This window comes from Cyclopterus lumpus, chromosome 21 (assembly GCF_009769545.1).
Source record: "Cyclopterus lumpus isolate fCycLum1 chromosome 21, fCycLum1.pri, whole genome shotgun sequence".
Taxonomy (NCBI): Eukaryota; Metazoa; Chordata; class Actinopteri; order Perciformes; family Cyclopteridae; genus Cyclopterus; species Cyclopterus lumpus.
Window position 1 is genome coordinate 15,196,096 of NC_046986.1, and position 20,222 is coordinate 15,216,317.

Consider the following 20,222-nt stretch of genomic DNA (forward strand, 5'->3'; position numbering starts at 1 on the left):
CACCTCTTAAAAAAATGTACTGAGGTGGATACACAAACGTTTCCTATGTGGCAATGATGATCACCTTCTGTGTCCGTCGCTTCTCAGCAAATCCAGCAAGAACTTGATCAATTTATCAAATGTAGAAATGTAAGAGCCCTGGCGGGGCTCTTTGGAGTAAAGACAGCTGATGGATAATCATGCTGATTAACTCTGACAAGCTAGAACTGAAAAGAGTACTCACAAACTCCCTTGTCAAAACCTGGAGCCTACATTACCCACAATGCAACTCAACTGATGTCTTTTCCCCCCTATTTGTCAACCTTGTAGTCTGTGACCAGTTCTCAGAGGTCTCACACATGGACGCTCCGGTCTGATGCTGACCTCTGGTGGCAAAAGCTATTAATACATGCACCAGTCTGCCTGCTCTTACAGTAGGCCGGTATTACCTTTAAAACAATCATCCTGCTACATTCATTTGACTTTATTGCGTTTCGCCGTTGTTTGACTCGATTGTATGAAAGTAAAGCTTCAGTTTTTAATTCACAAAAGCAACACAAATCCTAAAAGAAAAAGAAAAATGAAGCAAATGCATTTCCCAAATTGTCTTCAAAACTTTACATACAATCAACATAATGTTAATAGTGTTTATGTAGACAATTATGTTGGATAACAAGCAACTCCTCACTCAAGATAGAAAAAACAAACAAACAAAATGTGAATATCTTCAACATAAAATCGTAAATTCACATCTGTAATGTGATGGTGGTGATATTGGCATTTTCTGTTCAAAGTAAAGAGTAAAAACATCCATAAATAAAAAAAAGTAAAGACATTTGCATTCATGATCCATGCATCACTTTATTTGAAGTGCTTGATTACATCTGGCAGAAGTAATGATAATCCTGACCTCTAGTGGTCACAACTAGAAATACATATAATAGCCTACATGTTAGCTAACATGATCTAACTTTATTTTAGATCATATGCACTTTATATTATTCAGTTTGTTAATTTGTCCACCAAAATCAAGTCAGTATCATTCATAATACACAATAAAACAAATCACAAACTAAGGGCTTTTCTTTGGTCCATGATTTTATATGGACCAAAGAAGTTTAGAGCATGAACATATTTTGTATTTTATCCTCTCTGTCATGCCTCTCAACTGGTTTGTAAGTGTTGCAATCTCTCCATTTCAAACAGAAAGTATTATAATTTTCAGAAAGTATTATAAGTTTGAGTAGTAGCAGTAGTAGTAGTAGTAGTACCTTGTGATGTTTTTGAGACTGTGTCTGTCACTTTGAGTCACCAAAGTCTGATATCTTCAGATGTTAGATACAGGTGCTTTATGAGATGAGATTTTAAACAGAAAGTTCAGAAGAGGACATGAGGTTTACTCTGATTAGCAGCAGACAAACTGAGAAATAAGCCTGTTGAATAAAAAAAAAAGAGCATCAAGTCATATTTACTCTTCTTTCCTTCAATTATTTGTTAGTGTTACTATAATAATATTGTAACTCACTGTAATATACTCTTAATATTTATTTTCGTTTTAAATGTTTTTATTGTGAAGAGTACCACGCATCCAGATATGCATGCGTGGTACAACAAGTCATGTGTAGCTTATTAAGTAGAATCATTTATTTGTTGTAATGCAAGTAAATAGTTTGTTATGTTCCCGATGTGTTTATGGGAAACAATTGTTTAGAATTTGGGGAACAGTGTCATTGTCAGGCAGTAGCACCAGTGGATTGCCAGTAGGTGTCATTGTTGTACTTGGATTATCTAATTTGGGTTTAAAGAAAGAAAAGAAAAAGGCGGGAGTCACAATTTGCATTTCTGTGACAGCAATACAAAAAATATATACAACAATGTTCTGCTTGTCTTATTGGTAAAGGATGAGAGTTCATTTAACTGTAACCACAAAATGGTCAAATTGAGATATTATGAATGGGCTGAAGGCTTACTTCCAAGATACACTTGTGCTTTACACCACAAAACAAAAGTAACAAAATAACCAAATTAATTTTGTCTGTGTTGTAAATCTTGTACATTTACTGGACTTTGAAAGTGATATTCCAGGTTCACAACCTGTCTACCTGGGCTCATGTTGGTCAATTTATCTAGATAATATAAATTATAAATGATTTATAAAATCAGTAGGTTGAAAGTGAAGGCATTAACCGTTTTACTTTCCAAAGTTGTTACTGTTACTACGGTCGGATGCAGGCAGCCTAGTTGACCCTTGACACGTAGAAAGGCTACTGGTGCCCTTCAACTGAATCTTTGAAGAACTTAACATTCAGGCTTTCAAGTGGCCTGTTCAGATTCAGAATGATGCCCTTTGGTTTGTACAGAACACCAGCAACATTTCAGAGATTCGTTGATACAGTTTTGAGACAAGCGCAGGCCTACACCGCAGCCTACGTTGACGACATCATTATATGCAGCCAAGCATGGGAGGAGCATGTGGCTGATGTCTTTCAACATGTTGATGACCGGTGCTGGTCCGGTAATTAATGGCAAGAAGTGTCACATTATTGCCAAGCCAGAAGTCCAGTACCGTGGCTATGTGATTAGAGGTGGAGGCATCTGTCCTTAGGTCGGGAAAGGTCGAGGTGATTGCAGCTTCACCACTACCCAACACCAAGAGGAGGCTATGATCATTTTTGGCGTTAGTAGGTTGGTGAGGTAAGTAACACCTTTTGTTTTCTGGACACATTTTCTTGGGTCTGCCTCCTACCACTTTCCAAGCCACTCCAGTCAGGCTTCCTCCCAACCTCAAAATAGGTTCAGAGGTGGTGTAATCTCTTAATTTATTCTGCTGTCAGGCTGCACAACCAGCTCTGCTCCCACTAGACCACAAAAACAAATAACCAAAAGATCTGTGCAATATAAATACTTATTATACATCGTGCAATTCAAACTTACTGCTGTCTGTAGATATAATATTAGTTATATTCAGTTATTGTGGATTTCTTTTTTTTACATTGTCTACTTTATACTTAGCTAATGTTCTACTGTTTATCTCTTATTTAAATTAATCGTATATTTTACCATGTCTCTTGTTTTCACTCTATGCTGCTGTAATCCTGCAAATGTCCCCACTCCGGGACTAATAAAGGATTATCTTATCTTATGTTATTTGTAGTATTTTGATATTGTTCATGGTGAATAAGTTAGATAATGAGAATCTCTGTGTACAAGATGGAAGCGTGCGCTGTGTTGTGCTGGTCAACTCACAGTGTTATATCTGTATTTTGCAGAACATTGTCATTGAATGTGTAGCACCAGATTATCACACAACCTTTTGTGCTTTGAACCTTGTTTTGGGCCTCAGTCACAGTTATTATGGTATGTCGTGTACGTCATTGTCCTAACACAAGGCCCAATCTGTTTTATGAGGGGCCGTTTAGGCCATAACTATTGAGACACTCTCACACACACTACTGAAACACTTACACACATATTAATGAAACACTTGTACATTCACTATTGAAACGCTTGTACACTCACTACTGAAACACTTACACATACATACATACTCTGTAAATACTCTTACGCATACATATGAGAAACACACACGCATACATATATACTTCTGTGTCATATACACATACATATGAAATGCTTACATATACAAGTGAAACATGTATACGTATCTATCTGTTTTCAGTTATATATATGTATGCTCTTACATGAGGATGTGCAAGCGTCTCACATGTATTCATACAAGTAATTTCAGTAGTGACCGTGAGAGTTTTGACTCCAAATATTGACTCCAAAAAACAACCGTCTCTCCATCAGGTCCTTCTCTCGAGCGAACCATAGACAACATAGAATTTAGGGTAACGGTGTGGTCATCAAGCTCTCTCAAACATCTCTTCTCCTGGGGCTTGCTGTAGGCATTGAACGCAGCGCAGCACCCTATTAAAAAAATCAGCGATGTCATCGCGATTGCCAATTACGAATAAGGCCTGCAGACTGATTAAAATATATAGAAGTTGCACCTTCATATTCAATCACAAAAAAATTATTGATTGAAATAACCCTGAAATGTCACGCTCTTAAGATTGGCGCGTTGTCGCTGTTCAAAACATGCACTCTTTGCTTCCGCCTTCCGGTTTAACTGAAATACCTTCCGTATGCTAGTGAGATGTCGTTCATGCATACTACTGAAACACTCGTACACTCACTACTGAAACACTTACACACATACTACTGAAACACTCGTACACTCACTACTGAAACACTTACACACATACTACTGAAACACTCGTACACTCACTACTGAAACACTTACACACATACTACTGAAACACTCGTACACTCACTACTGAAACACTTACACACATACTACTGAAACACTTGTACACTCACTACTGAAACACTTACACACATACTACTGAAACACTCGTACATTCACTAGTGAAACACTCTCACGGTCACTACTGAAATTACTTGTATGAATACATGTGAGACGCTTGCACATCCTCATGTAGGAGCATACATACATATAACTGAAAACAGATAGATACGTATACATGTTTCACTTGTATGCATGTAAGCATTTCATTTGTATGTGTATATGACACAGAAGTATATATGTATGCGTGTGTGTTTCTCATATGTATGCGTAAGAGTATTTACAGAGTATGTATGTATGTGTAAGTGTTTCAGTAGTGAGTGTACAAGCATTTCAATAGTGAATGTACGAGTGTTTCATTAGTATGTGTGTAAGTGTTTCAGTATTGCGTGTGAGAGTGTCTCAATAGTTATGGCCTAAACGGCCCCTCATACTGTTTTGTTGATGGACCTCATAAGTAAAAGTTTAATGGCGTGGTCAAACTTCTTTTTTAATGTTCTATCTGATAGTTCTGGTCACTAAAGAAAATCACCGGGGTTATTTTTCCTGCAGAGCCACAGAAGATACACAACATTTTTACAGGATGAGTCATACAGTTTATATGAATAAACTGAACATGATATGTAAAATCAGTGATATGGTATTATAAGCTATGAGGATTACTGTTGGGCTTTTATGGATTTAGTTAGAAGCTGACAAATAGTTTTATTTACTACAGATAATACCAAATATATTATACATACACGTTACACTGTACGGCACCAGCCTTCACAAAGATATCTTCTTTCATTAAAGTTTATTTGTGACAAACAAACACTTTAATAAAAGTTTAGCTTGACTAAACACTGGCCTGTAACACCAAGGACATCAGCCAACACATTTCCTAGGAGAGAACCTGATGTGCTCCATTAATTCGCAAGAGATGACCATGTTATTGACAATAAAGATCCGTTGATGTAACTCCCACCTGTTTTAATGCAATGTCACAGGGACACAGAAATGCAGAGTAAACATGATGATGAAGCCTCAGTGTCATTAGTCCATTATATTCTCTGTATCCCCAGGACATTAATCTATTGTTGATGTCCTGCACTGGGACCAGCAGTCTCCATGCAGAGGAAACATGCAACGGTGTGCGCCAACTCCCTATATGCACAGAGAGCCACTAACGTTAGCTACTGGATGACAAAGGCTTTTCTATCAATGTTTTTTGTACTTTGATATTGAAAAAAAAGAAGTATTTATGCTCTCAGATACATTGTAACAAAAATATCTGACCAAAATCTATTGAATCACCACAATCATTGGATTCAAACGAGGCAAAATAAATTGCTGCCTTTAAGTCCTCCTCTCACCCAAGCAAAGAGCAGATACTCGGTGGCTTGACCCGGCCTCGTATCTACATGGTATCTGCTTAGGCTTACCGACACTGGCTGCACCCACTGGGTTTTTAAAAACTTTATTTTTGTTCTGCATTATAACACAATAAACATGAGGTAACTCGGTGACATTCGATGACGTAAAAGGAGATGCTATGTAATGGCACATTTCCATTCACATACATTTTTATGTTCATCAATTGCATTTATAATAGTATCAGTTGTCAGGTATGTATTTCAATCAGACCAGTTATTTATCTTCCCTCTCCTCCTGTAATCTTAAACTGAATGTGCTATATTCCATATATGCTGTTTATAATATTTATCCATTGGTTCAGGTTGTGCCCTCGATGGACTGGCGGCCTGTCCAGGGTGTCCCCTGCCTTCGCCCTATGTCAGCTGGGATAGGCTCCAGCGCCCCCCCCGACCCTAATGAGGATAAGCGGTATTGAAAATGGATGGATGGATGGTTCAGGTTGGGAGACTCTATATGAAGGGAGCCCTTTGTCTCCCATTAAACCTATTTCTAAATATTTTTCTCTGATACTCAGTTCTTTAGATATGTTTCTTAAGTAGAGAAAGAGAGAGACACAAATTAACTCAGTATATCCTAATTTACTCCTTGTGGCAGATTGAATATCATTATAAAAATCAGCAAAGTGACGTGCCACTAGGAGACTCAGCACACATCTTTTGAGCAAACGCACCCACTCAAATCCGAAATGAAGGCACAGAAAATAAACCTCAGAACCAAATATGATCAGAATCTTAACACATACATTCACTGCCAAACAATGAATAGAGCTGAAACAAGTGGTTGTAATAAGTACAGATATAGTCCCTGCACACACAACGTTTTGTTTTTTAGAAGATGAGAAAAATATAATATAATGGTTTTCTTGGTTGACATCACTTCACTCATAATACACCTCAATTCAAAGCTGCAGAGCAAGGAGAGTTCAGTTAAATACATTTGTGTAAAATACTTTATTTTAAGATACATTTTTCAAAAGCTTTCCATTATGTAATTTAATCTTAAATGCATCCCTTGTTTTACTTGAAATGAGAGAATAACAAGTATTTATTTATATTTTATTTATAATTCATCCAGTTCAATTTGAAAAGGCAAGGCAATAACATGGCAATAACAAGTATTTATTTATATTTTATTTATAATTCATCCAGTTCAATTTGAAAAGGCAAGGCAAGTTTATTTATAGAGCACAATTCATACACAAGGCAATTCAAAGTGCTTTACAGCTACATTAAAATTACAAAAAGGCAAATAAAATCATTCCATAAAAATAATAATATATTAATTATATTAAAAGCGAAGAGTGCAGATAAAATACTTTCAGTTGTCAAATAGAACCGTTTTCAGCCTGGATTTAAACTTTGTCAGAGTTGAGGCCTGTCTCACATATTCTGGAAGACTGTTCCAGATTTTAGCATAAAAGTGAAACGCAGCCTCACTGTATTTAGTCCTGACTCTGGGCACCAGCAGGAGACCACTCCCTGAGCTTCTCAGAGCCCGAGATGGTTCATATGGCTCTAACATGTCACACATGTACTTTGGTGCTAGACCATGAAGAGATTTGTAAAACTCACAATAAATATTATTGAGATATTTATTCATAAAACTTTCTTTATTTGATTTGATAATCAGTTGTTTACGATGCATAAGTTGATACAACTGTTACTTTAATATATATGGGACTAAGTCATTGCGCAACTTAGACATTGTTGTGATGTTCCGAGCCTTTGCATGAGGAAATGCTCTCTAACTGGACCTCGTTGAATTTTAATTGAACGCCCCTGGGTTAAAAGTTCAGGCTGACATATTATGAAATTGGATTTTCCAGGTCAGCCATTCTCTTGAAATACTTGGAAATATATTCAACTATACGTAAAGCCGTTTTCTATCTCTGCTTCCAGAATTTTATTGATTGATAGAAGAACACATTAGGATCAGGCATGGGCTTTCTGAACTCATAGTTCTTTAAACATTTCATGATAACTTTTGGAAATTATTAAAAAAAAAACACTATTTGTGTTAAAGATATGCAGGCTGATGCAGATGCCACATGTTTAATAACTGTACGAACTCAAGAGGCCAAGTAGTCTTACATACTTTCAGTTGTGAATCACACTTCAGTTTTTGTTGATTCTGTCTCAGAGAGGTATTGAATACACTTCATGGTCATTCTGGAGGCTGTATTTCTTACTGCTATTGTTTTGATTATTTGAAAGTGTTTCTAATATTTGTCCATTCCTATTGTCTTGAATACTTATATTGTAATAAAATATTACATATCATTTCAAGGTTTTTTTGCAGTTATCATTTTTAACAGAAAATAGTGGTGCGTGTATATGGTTGCTTTTAGTTGAACTGTTTTAATAGAAGTCATTTTCTAGAGAAATGTGTTTAAAATCCTTAAAGACAATGTTACAGAAATACGTAGGAGCAGTGGACTGCTGTAAAGCGCCCGGGGAGCAACTCAGGGTTTACTGTCTCGCTCAAGGAAACTTAGATCAAATGTCCAACCTCGTGATCAGTAACGCTGCCTTAAATTACATCACTTCCATCAAGTTAACATCGGGGTGCCAGAAGAACACCCCCGTCCTACAAGAGATAAAATCGTATGAACGCACAAGGCATCAACCACGAGGCCACCTCAGGGCCGCCAACACTGCCCCACTCCACGTAGAGTGTGTAGGGTGTGTAGAGTGTGTAGAGTGTGTAGTGTGTGTAGAGTGTCTCTAACCGCCTGCCTCTAGGCTTGGGAGATGCACTCACAAAGCTATATCGCCAGATGTTTCTCGCTGGCCACACTATCTCTGAAGGACATGAACAGCTGTTCAGTGCTTCTAATGCAGTGGTTCTCAAATGGGGGTACATGTACTCCTGGGTGTGAGTGAAGGCACTCCAGGGGGTACGCTATATTTTAAATATATATATTTATTTAAATAGGCATCAATTCAAAAATCCTTTAAAAATAGTAATTTGTGAAATAAGTGTAAATTCATTAACAGAATTGTATATATTCTATATTAAATCTGACACTGATGGCACAATGCTTTGTATTACATTTTTCAACCAAAAATGATTTACGTTTGACTCCCTTTTCCTCAAAATGATGACGAATGAAAATTAGAAAATAAAGAAACACCGTGGTAGTGTCACTTCATGCGTATCACTAATGCAGCTCATACAATTCTCTGCAACAACAACAACAAATCCATATCTCACTGAAACTGCTTTGTTTTTTTTTGTGATGCGCTGTATGAAGATTTGTGCAACTTTCTAGATTATTTTTTGTCTGTGTATTTTAAACGCACTCTGGAGACAGACACATTTTTTTTCCAATCAGCAGAGATCTCTGTCCTTGTTCTAAAACATTCTTGCAACATGAAGACACATATTTATTTTTGTTTCAAATGTTTTTTATGGGGAAGGACATACATCAAAGAATTTTAGATCAGACTATACAATATACAAAATATTTATTCTCAATAAAACAGAAGTCTTTTACATGATGCTCTTATTTTGGGTAGCTTAAATCCATACATAAAGGGGGTGATCATTGGTTGGAAAACAAAGATATATACAGATAAAATAATGCGCACTTTATTTGTGACATGGGCCACATCAAACCTGGAATCCACAAAATGAAAAATGGCACCAACAAACATATTTGACAGTGAGACAATCTGAGGTGTGCAGGTGCTAATGGCTTTATGTCTGTTTTCTTTGGACGTATTTAGACAAACCGACAAAATCTTCACGTAAGAGACTAAAATAAGACTAAATGGGATAACCATAGTCACAAAGGCAAAAAACAGGTCGGACATGCTGGCAAGTACTGAGACTGAACATGCAAGTTTTATCACTAAGTGGTGGTCACAAAATACTTTGTCAATTACATTTCCACAAAATCTCAAAGGGATGATGAATGAAAATGAGAAAATAAAGTTAGCAAATGAATACATCCATATAAGCAGAAGGATCGCACCTACTCTCCCTGTGCTCATAATGGCATTGTAGTGTAGAGGATAACAGATACACACATGTCTGTCATAGGCCATAGCTGCTAAACTGCAAAACTCAATAGAACTACATGTGTAGACACAACACATCTGCAGAAAACACCATGGCAGTGTCACTTCATGCGTATCTGAAAACATCTGTGAGAGCAGAAGAGGATACACTGATGTGCTGCCACCCATTTCATTCAAAAATAAATTACATAATAGTATATACATCGGCTCATGCAATCTTCTGTCCATATATATGACCACAATAAGAATAGTGTTTGACACACAAATAGAGAGGTACCATACCAGCATTATGCTAAAATACAAGTATTTTAAGTTTCCTATATTACCATATGCAGCCAGCACAAAAGACACAATCTCAGTTGAGTTATCCATCTCTTTCTTATGCACTATGTGTGCCCCAAAGGAGAACACAGAGGCAAAAGCAGAAACACTGGTTCAGTAATAGAGTTATCGATTATCCTTTTGAATAATGCCTCAACTCAATATTCTACCTGCATTAAAATGTTCTTATAATCGTGGTAGAAGGCAGGGAACACATTGAGGAGCTTTTCTTGACCGTTAAATTACAGATTACAGAAACAACGAATTGGTTTAAATTTTTTCCCCATCAACTGAGATACATATCAACAACTCTGATGTGTAACAAAGCCAAATAGATTCTGGTTATAGAGGAATACAACATTGCTGATGTGGCTCATAGGTTATGATGCAGACAACTGTCTCTTCAGTCACCTGTGACAAAATATCAGGATGTAGATATCATTAATAACAGAACAAGATTTAGCATACAGTATATGAACAAAAATCACAATTTACACTCTTGGCCCGAGGTATCTCCCACACATGAAAGACTTCAAGCGGCTGCTGCGAGCCTCCCAACTGAACAAGACAAAAGCCTCTGCTGAACTTTATACATGTCTTGTACACATTGGTGGGTTGGGCTACACTGAATTTGCATTAGAATATACTATCCAATTTCAGATATTGGATTTGTGGTCTTCTTCTGTTCCTTACATACATTTTTACTTTTAATTTTTTTTCTGCAGTCAGTAAAAGTTTGAGCCAAAACCTGCTGGAAAAAAAAAGCATTCTGAGCATTAATAAAGCATCAAACTACTATTATCTATGTAAAGATAAAGTGGAGTAAAGTCTAACTAAGCAGAGAATGAGGGCCCTATGTTTGTTGTTATTCAAGCCTCTCCTTGCTTTTTTGACATAACCGGGCTGACCATATGTGTGTGTAGGTTAGCACTGGTTAGCTCAGAGCCGCCTCTCTGCACCGCTCTGCACTGCTCTCATATGGCGGTTACAGTTCATAACCTCGTCCCGAACGAGAGAATCTTCACTAAAGCCTAGCGCCTTTAATGTAATGGTACTATTTTATTGACATACAGAGCGGAGTGATCAGGTGTATGTGATATCAGAAGGGGGGCGTGTACAGTCTGCAGTCCGCACTTGTACGAACCCAGTCAGTCACAGTCTCGGTGTTATGCTAATGTTGAGCTAATAAAGTTAGCCAACGGTCTCCTAAACTTATTCTACACTATATAATTAACACTACAGCGCCCACCCTCCGGTTCCCCCTCAGGTATGCACTGTTTGTTAGCACTTTTGCCGTAGTTTGCACTGTTAGCATCGTTAGCTCTGTGCGAGCTGCCGACTTGCCTTCGCCATGTTGAGAGCTATTGAGAGACAATCAAAATGCTCCAAATCTCGTATCTTGCACGTTTAAAAGGAGGAGGATGATGTAATATTTCTTCCTTTTTTTTTGTCCCCCTTCAAGGTTTATTTTGTGGAAATCTTTCCTATTTTGATGTGAGGGTCAAAGGACAGTGGATGTTGTATGTTGTACAAATTGTAAAGGCACAATTGTGTGGGCCTATACAAATAAAATGTAATTCAATTTAATTTAATTGAGTTAGCAGTGACAGATTATAGAGGTAGTAAATAAGTGTAGAAGCAGAGAACAAAACAACCACAAGTGGAAATAGATGCAAATTGAAGTAATAGAAAAAGAATAAGGCATCAGATAAAGAAACGAAAGGAACCCAAAAAGAAAAGCAGCACATAAGAAATAATCTGTACACCGGTACTGAATAGACTGTTCTGTTGTGACCCCTGACCTCAGACCCAGCCAATACCTTTTGATGAGTTGGAACATTGACCGTGGATCAGACCTCATCACACAACCATTCGTTCTTTGAACCTTGTTTTGGGCCTCAGTCACAGTTATTATGGTATGTCGTGTACGTCATTGTCCTAACACAAGGCCCAATCTGTTTTGTTGATGGACCTCATAAGTAAAAGTTTAATGGCGTGGTCAAACTTCTTTTTTAATGTTCTATCTGATAGTTCTGGTCACTAAAGAAAATCACCGGGGTTATTTTTCCTGCAGAGCCACAGAAGATACACAACATTTTTACAGGATGAGTCATACAGTTTATATGAATAAACTGAACATGATATGTAAAATCAGTGATATGGTATTATAAGCTATGAAGATTACTGTTGGGCTTTTATGGATTTAGTTAGTAATATTTTAAACAAAGAAACAGCTGACAAATAGTTTTAGTTACTACAGTTAATACCAAATATATTATGCATACACGTTACACTGTACGGCACCAGACTCCACAAAGTTGTAACTAAGATGGCTGCCTTGGTGTGTTGTGAGCGTCAGTGTCATTAGTCTCCCTTTTTTCTCCATAACAGTGGATCTTAACCTTTTATCAACCTTGTGATTAATAACGCTGATTTAAATTACATCATTAACATTCTAGGGGTGAAAGAAGAGCCGCCAGACGTTTCTTGGTGGCCACACCATCTCTGAAGCACATGAACAGCTGTTGTAATGGGTGCTGTGCGTTTAATATAACATGACAACGCACAAACTGGGCTGAGCAGTTTTAATTTGTTTCCCTTTCCCAAGCATGGGTTGAAAGACAATAACTCTCGACCTTACAGAACTTGTTAAGTTTTAGGGAGTGTAAAAAAAGATGAGGTCAATGTGTTGATCCTCTATCAGGGCCACACTTCACCTATAACTCTCCTCTGGCAGATCCCATGATGATGATTTGAGGGCACAGAGCAATATTTTGGTTTATTTACTGTATATTACTGCTGTATGTGGATGTATTGAACACCATTAGTGATATACAAGTGAAATAAATAGCGTGTTACATGAGAAAATGGCAATATCACCCAAAAATCATAGATGCTCCATTTGGAGATTCGCCTAAACTTCTGAATTAAACAAATAAGAACACGTTTTACTTCACTTAATCAAAGTCAAACTTTGCACAGAGGCATATTACATATTGTGCTATGTTACGGTAGAGTTTAAAGGTTTCAATATTGTAATTTAAAAAGCATATTCATCCGGGAAGGTTTTTTCATTTTTTATATATATCTTTTTATATATTATTTTCAGTGTTCTATCAACCAACAAACCAGTAACAAATATACTGCTATATACACATCTTTACTAATATCACAAGGGGTTTTCTGTATAATATACTGTTGACATTATTCAAATAGCCCTTGTGGTTGAGGAGATAATCTGGTTTTAGTATGGGCATGCAAACCATTCGCAATTTTTGAGAAAACACAGCTGGGCCAATAATGGTTAATTCATTTTAAATCATGGCGGTACAATGAGGTATTGCTGAATGCATTTCTTTAATGAGAAAGTCTGATGGGCTGAGTTTCAAATCTTTTTTCAAAAGACTTAACAGGAGCCATGATGATGAGGTAATTGAGATAGAAGAAGGCCCTTATGCTTGTCACGCAACAACTGAAGTGCCATGTCTACACATCTGTTGAAGGTATGGGGGGGCCATGGCATCGCCAAAAGGCAGTCTGTGAGCTAGTAGGCTATCCCCTAGAAGGTGAAATGCAAGTATCCTTTGTTTAAAAGCCACCTTGACCTGAAAGTATAGAGCTTTAAGTTTACAGTGGTGAAACAATTGCCAGCCTGTTCCAGTAACCACTTGATGGTTATGGAGTCAAAATGGGTCTGAAATCTCTTCTTAGGAACCAGTAACCAGACACTTTCTGTCTGTTGCGAGTGTGAACAACAGACACAACCTGTTCCTGTAGCAGGTCTTACATCTCTGCTGAGAGGTTATTCATCTCCTTATGGGAGGATATATTCACATCCTTGACTCACATGAAAGGAGGAGAAAAGCTGGAGAGCTGGAGAGAATAACCCAGTCTCAGTGTCCTGTCCATCCAGTCTGATTTTGGGTGTGCTAATGTGTGCTTGTGATTGGAGGACAGTATTACCCGTAGAGTCCCGAGGGCGGAACCTGTCTGAGTTGACAAGCACGGATACGATGAATGGTGGGGTTTTTCCATTCGGTGAGAGCAAGTGATGTTGTACAGGTGCTGTGCAGAGCTAATTACACAATGTATTGTGCTACCGTTATTGAAAGTTATGTGGTATAATTAAAAAACTTGGTATGATAATGAGTATAACAAGTGAGAAAGTCCACTAAGGAAGGGGTCACTGCACTTTTACCCAGGAGCTGCTGTTTGGGTTAACTTTACACTCATGTAACGTTGCATAAGAAAGTCTGTCATTTTTATTGTTTGGCACAGTGTGTTTGACTGATAACAGCTAACATAACTATTCTAAGGGTAATTTAATTTAATTTAAAGTTTTGACGAAGACTTTGAGCCAATTGCTTGCATCCTTAGCCACTAGTCTTTCGATTATGAACTTATGACAGCTAACAGTCCATGGGTATCTGGACAGGGGGTTGGCCAATTGGGGGGTGAATACATTCAATCACACAATACAGCAATAGTAGCTTCTAGTTGTACAAGGCGGACACTTATGACCATTGTCAATTCAAAATATTTTAAGTTACCCATTAATACTCCATCCTCAGTCATCATTGAGTCCATCCCCACCTCACCAATCACCGTCTGGTTTGCCGCCTCCACTGCCAAGGACAGAGGCAGACTGCAGCAGATCCTTCGGTCAGCCGGGAAGGCCATCGGCTGCGACCTGCCGTCTCTCCCAGACCTGTTCCACTCCAGGACCAGCAAGACAGCAGGCAGGATCATTGCTGAACACCATCCTGGCCACCATCCGGCAAAATGTTCCGGTCCATTAAAACCAAAACCTTGCGCCACCTGAACAGTTTCTTCCCCAGGACAGGGGCTCACAAACAAGCCTTCTGCACCACACTGACTCGAACCCCGAATCACCAAGTCAATGTCCTGTATACGAGAGTATACTTGGCAATAAAAATAATTCAGATTCTGAATAGAGGAACATGTTCAAGAATAATTTAAGAGATCCATGTTGTAGAATAAAGCCTTTATTTGTACTCTATTTGTCAGCCTGTAAATGAAGGTGCACAAGAAATAAGAATTTCAGTTACAATTCATGCCAAAGCTCACACATACTTTAGGCAAAGGTTTGCTTTACACGGTTACACTTACATCCAGCTGCCGATCAAGCAATGCAATCTCCTTGCGGATCTTTCTCATTTTCTGTACACAAGTATCACTTGTACAGCTTCCGCACATCTTCATGGTCAACCTGAAAAAGAAAACCATTCATAACTTTGTTCAGTGTGTTGGTCAGATGCCAACTAAACTCAGACCTCCTCTCACAATGTGAGGGTATATGAGAACTCACCTCCCCATCCCCAGTTCCAGCAGAGTGAGAGGGGCCAGGCTCCGGCGGATCAGGCCGTGGTCCAGCAGGATTTGCCTAAAGGAATGCATTGATGTAGTCCAAATACCACTCACAAGGAGTATTAGTTTCCACATCTTGCATCACCGGAGAACGCCGACACAGTCTCCTCATCGTCTGTACTGGCCTCCTGTTAGTGAATTAGGAATTATTAGGAACTTTGGAAAATTGTGTTTGGTTTTAAAAGACACACACAATGAACATGTATAGAATCATTCCACAATGATGCAGAAATATCAACTTACATCAGTGGGCTCCTCTCCTCCGACCAACACTATGGGTGGTGGCTGCAGCAATATGACTGAAGTTCCAGCCACTGCAAAATGTGACAATGGTTAACCAAATGACTAATTATTAAGGAAACTCATAGAATGAACTGCACCTACCTTTGAGATAAGGCCTAATCCTAGTATTGCCCACCTCTCCAGAGGAGCTGCCCCCTGCTATGCCCTCTATTATGGGCCTACCCCTATTGTGCTGGAGTGCCAGCTCCTCAGCAGGAGTCAAATCTGGAGTCTTAGGTCCTCCCCCCGTCTTGACCATATCAGTCCTCTTTTCGTTTGCTAAAATATGAAGGATATGACCCTGACAAGCTATTCAATACATTACCATGGCACATATTGTATTGACTCACCATTCTGAATAATGTTTTTGTGCTTAGTTTTGACTTGCTCCCATGTCCTCTTGATGGCTGGGTTACAACCACATGGGGGTTGAAAGCACTCATAATTATATGACAGTGTTATTAGTACACTATAGCATATCATTGTTGTAGAAAATTATTAAGATGGACCCATGATAAGAATAGAGAGAATCACACACAATTTCTTTACACTGCTTCAATTGATTGGATTTCTGATTATGAATAATACATACATACATACATACATACATACTGATCCGCCCATACACAGATATTTTGCGTGAGTAAATTCCATGCAAAGTCAATGCACAGACGCGAATGGATGCAAATAAAATGGATTTTCATCCAGTTATCCAGACGTAGTCTGTGAATTTCCCCGAGCTGTGTGTGCCTACGGGTGATATTATGAATGTTCCGAGTGATGTTCCGAGTTGAGATAATTATTTTCGCTACCAAGATTTAATTCGATGATGCATCCCATTAAGCCTACCGCCAGCAGGCACATTTAAAGAAATACAATCTGATTGATTCGGGCGATGAGGCACTTAAAATTAGCCGATACATTTTTCCAACACTGTAAAAAAACCTATTCTTCAGCAAATATACTGGTTTCAACACAATGTTTATGGTCTTGAATTGCTCATATGCGTTCATGATCATCTCCTGCTTGTCAGCGGAGAAAAAAGAGGCTCTTCCTTTGAGTTTATTTGGCATTGTACCGTTTGAAAATCATGGTTTCGGTGATCAACGCTTCCCCCTTTTGAACTATCCTGATTACTGAGATGGTTTGAGCACGGATCAGCCTTTGAGAAACTGAGATTCTGATTTCAATCAATGGGTTAATTTAAGCTGGCTAATAGGACATTTGATCGACTTAGTTGAACCACATACGAGGAACGGGGCCCTGGAGTACATTGTTTGAATTTGCATCATAAACAGAAACAAAAACAATTCTCGGGGCAGATTATATGGCTGACATCTTCACATACAAAAATTCAACATGAGGAAAACATTGTCCATCAACTTTGACTGTTTAAGCACCAAGCATCATGATGTAAGCACAGAGTCCACCTCCTTTGTACCACAGAAGTCCTGCGCTCTGTCCTGCTGTCTGCCTGTCAAGTGCACCTTGATCCGGGATGAATGATGGATAATAATGATATTCTGCATTAACAATTCTGATGAAACAAAAAATATTTTTCGCCATTAATTAGATCAATGAAATATATTTAAGACTTTTGTCTTAAATATATTTCAATAAAAAAAATCTTCAGTATGACATAACCTCTGAGATGCCAGCCAATAACATGCCTGCAGTAGAGAGGGAGTTCCCTTTAATATTCAACTATAAATTTGACAAACACTGTGCAACACCAATACTGTACAGTTGGACATGCTGTTTAACATACACAGAGCACATTCCTGTCTAAGAATTCATGTTTGTTTTGACAGCATTGCATCCGGTCTTCTAATTATTGTTTGTAACTTTGACACTTTTGGCTTTGGAGCATTACTGCAAAATGAGTAATACATCTAATATAGTTGTATTTTCACTGTCTGGCTTCAGCGCCACTGCCAACTACAAAATAACCATTTTCTCTCTCACTTGTCTTTGTTATTGTCTAATTGTCTGTGTTAACATGTCTCTCATTTTAACTATAATATTGGATCAAAACTTACACGAACCCATGTATGCTTTTATATGTAATCTCTGCATCAATGTACTTTATGGGACTGCAGGCTTTTATCCTAAATTTGTCTATGATCTTCTGTCTGATATTCAAATTATATCATATGAAGGATGCCTTTTACAAATCTTTGTGATATACACATATGCAACAATTGATTTTTCTGTTTTAGCTGTTATGGCCTATGACAGATATGTGGCTATATGTCAACCCCTGCATTATCACTCTGTAATGTCTGTGCGAAGGACTGCAGTTTTAATTGTATTGTCCTGGCTGGTGCCTTTCTGCTGTGAAGTTATAGTTATAACCATGACATCTACATTGAAATTATGTGACTCCCACATAGATAAACTCTACTGTGAGAACTGGTCAATTGTCAAACTAGCTTGTAGTACAACGCCAGCAAACAACATTGTTGGATTGATTATTATTGTTTTTTATTGTGTGCATGTCCTCTTCATTGTGTGTTCTTATGTGCGGTTGGTAAAATCAGCTTTAAAATCCAGAGAGGGGAGGAGAAAGTTTATACAGACATGTGTGCCACATTTGTTATGTCTGCTTAATGTCACTGCTGCTTTGCTTTTTGATGTTATGTACTCTAGGTATGGATCAGCATCCGTGCCCCAGAGTCTGAGGAATTTCATGGCTATACAATTTCTCATGATGCCCTCTCTTCTCAACCCTATAATATATGGCCTGATCCTGACCAAAATTCGATACAGAATGGTGACATTGTGTATGAAGGCAGGTCAGAGATTTAAGTTGAGACTGAAGGCTTGATTTTTAGAATTAGTGTACAGTCCTGTCTGAAACACCACACTGGTCTGAGGTCTGTTTACAGAGACAGTTTATATTATCCATTCTGCACATTTTAATATCAAACAAGCAGGTTTCAGACATCAAATGCATGAAGCAATACATGAAGCTTACAGTATGTGAACACCTGAATCGAGTATGAAACTTCATTTCAAACAGGAAGATCACACTGCTTCTTTCCCAGGAGCAGAGCTCAAAGGAAAAAACTTATTCTCTGGTCCCTGACCAGTTTTCAAACTGTTGTCAAATTTTCCAAAGGGTCATGGGTGATTTACAACTGACAATTTCCCATGTCCCAAGTGGAACTGATGTCAGTTTGATATATTTGTAACAAGCAAACTGAATTATATAATATTGAGATATGTCTGGCGCCTGATATTGATTTAATGTTATTCTATAGACAAAAATGTATATTAACATTTTTACAATATTGTACTCTGTGGAAATATCCTTTCACTCTTTGGTCTCTTTTGTCCTTGTGATGACGGTAGACAAAATCCCACTGAAATGCATATTTCTACAAATACAAGGATCAATGAGCTTTTATAATTTGTATGACATTTTGATAACATTTATTATAGATTATTTATTTTCATTATGTTGTTCAGCATTAGCCGAAAGCTTTGCTTCACAAAGTTTCAGAATCATTATTCTTTGCAAAATACAGTATAATCCGGAAAGTATTCACAGCGCTTCACTTTTTCCACAGTTTGTTATGTTACAGCCTTATTCCAAAATGGATTAAATTATTTTCCTCAACATTCTACACACAACAACCCATAATGACAAAGTGAAAACAGTTTTTTGCAAATTTATTAAAAATAAAGAACGAAAACATAACATGTACATAAGTATTTACAGCCTTTGCTCAATACTTTGTTGAAGACCCTTTGGCAGCAATTACAGCCTCAAGTCTTCTTGGGTATGATTCCACAAGCTTGGCACACCTATTTCTGGGCAGTTTCTCCCATTCTGCTTTGCAGAACCTCTCAAGTTCCATCAGGTTGGATGGGGAGCGTCGGTGCACAGACATTTTCAGATCTCTCCAGAGATGTTCAATCGGGTTCAAGTCAGGGCTCTGGCTGGGCCACTCAAGGACATTCACAGAGTTGTCCCGAAGCCACTCCTTTGTTATCTTGGCTGTGTGCTTCAGGTCGTTGTCCTGTTGGAAGATGAACCGTCGCCCCAGTCTGAGGTCCAGAGTAGCTCTGGAGCATGTTTGACATTTTGATAACATTTATTATAGATTATTTATTTTCATTATGTTGTTCAGCATTAGCCGGAGCATGTTTTCATCGAGGATGTCTCTGTACATTGCTGCATTCATCTTTCCTTCAATCCTGACTAGTCTCCCAGTTCCTCCTGCTGAAAAACATCCCCACAGCATGATGCTGCCACCACCATGCTTCACTGTAGGGATGGTATTGGCCAGGTGATGAGCAGTGCCTGGTTTCCTCCAGACATAACGCTTGGCATTCAGGCCAAAGAGTTCAATCTTTGTTTCATCAGACCAGAGGATTTTGTTTCTCATGGTCTGAGTGTCCTTCAGGTGCCTTTTTGCAAACTCCAGGCGAGCTGTCAT

General features: G+C 38.2%; 2 protein-coding genes across 2 annotated transcripts; one reads left to right on the top strand and one right to left on the bottom strand.

Moving 5' to 3' along the window:
- Positions 1 to 9,237: 9,237 nt before the first annotated feature.
- Positions 9,238 to 10,158, bottom strand: LOC117750592 (olfactory receptor 6B1-like). The gene has a single exon (XM_034561857.1). It carries the CDS (start codon positions 10,156 to 10,158, stop codon positions 9,238 to 9,240), a length of 921 nt encoding a protein of 306 aa, XP_034417748.1.
- A 7,498-nt stretch (positions 10,159 to 17,656) lies between these two features.
- Positions 17,657 to 18,604, top strand: LOC117750595 (olfactory receptor 6N2-like). The gene has a single exon (XM_034561863.1). The coding sequence runs from the start codon at positions 17,657 to 17,659 to the stop codon at positions 18,602 to 18,604; it is 948 nt and encodes a 315-aa protein (XP_034417754.1).
- Positions 18,605 to 20,222: the final 1,618 nt, after the last annotated feature.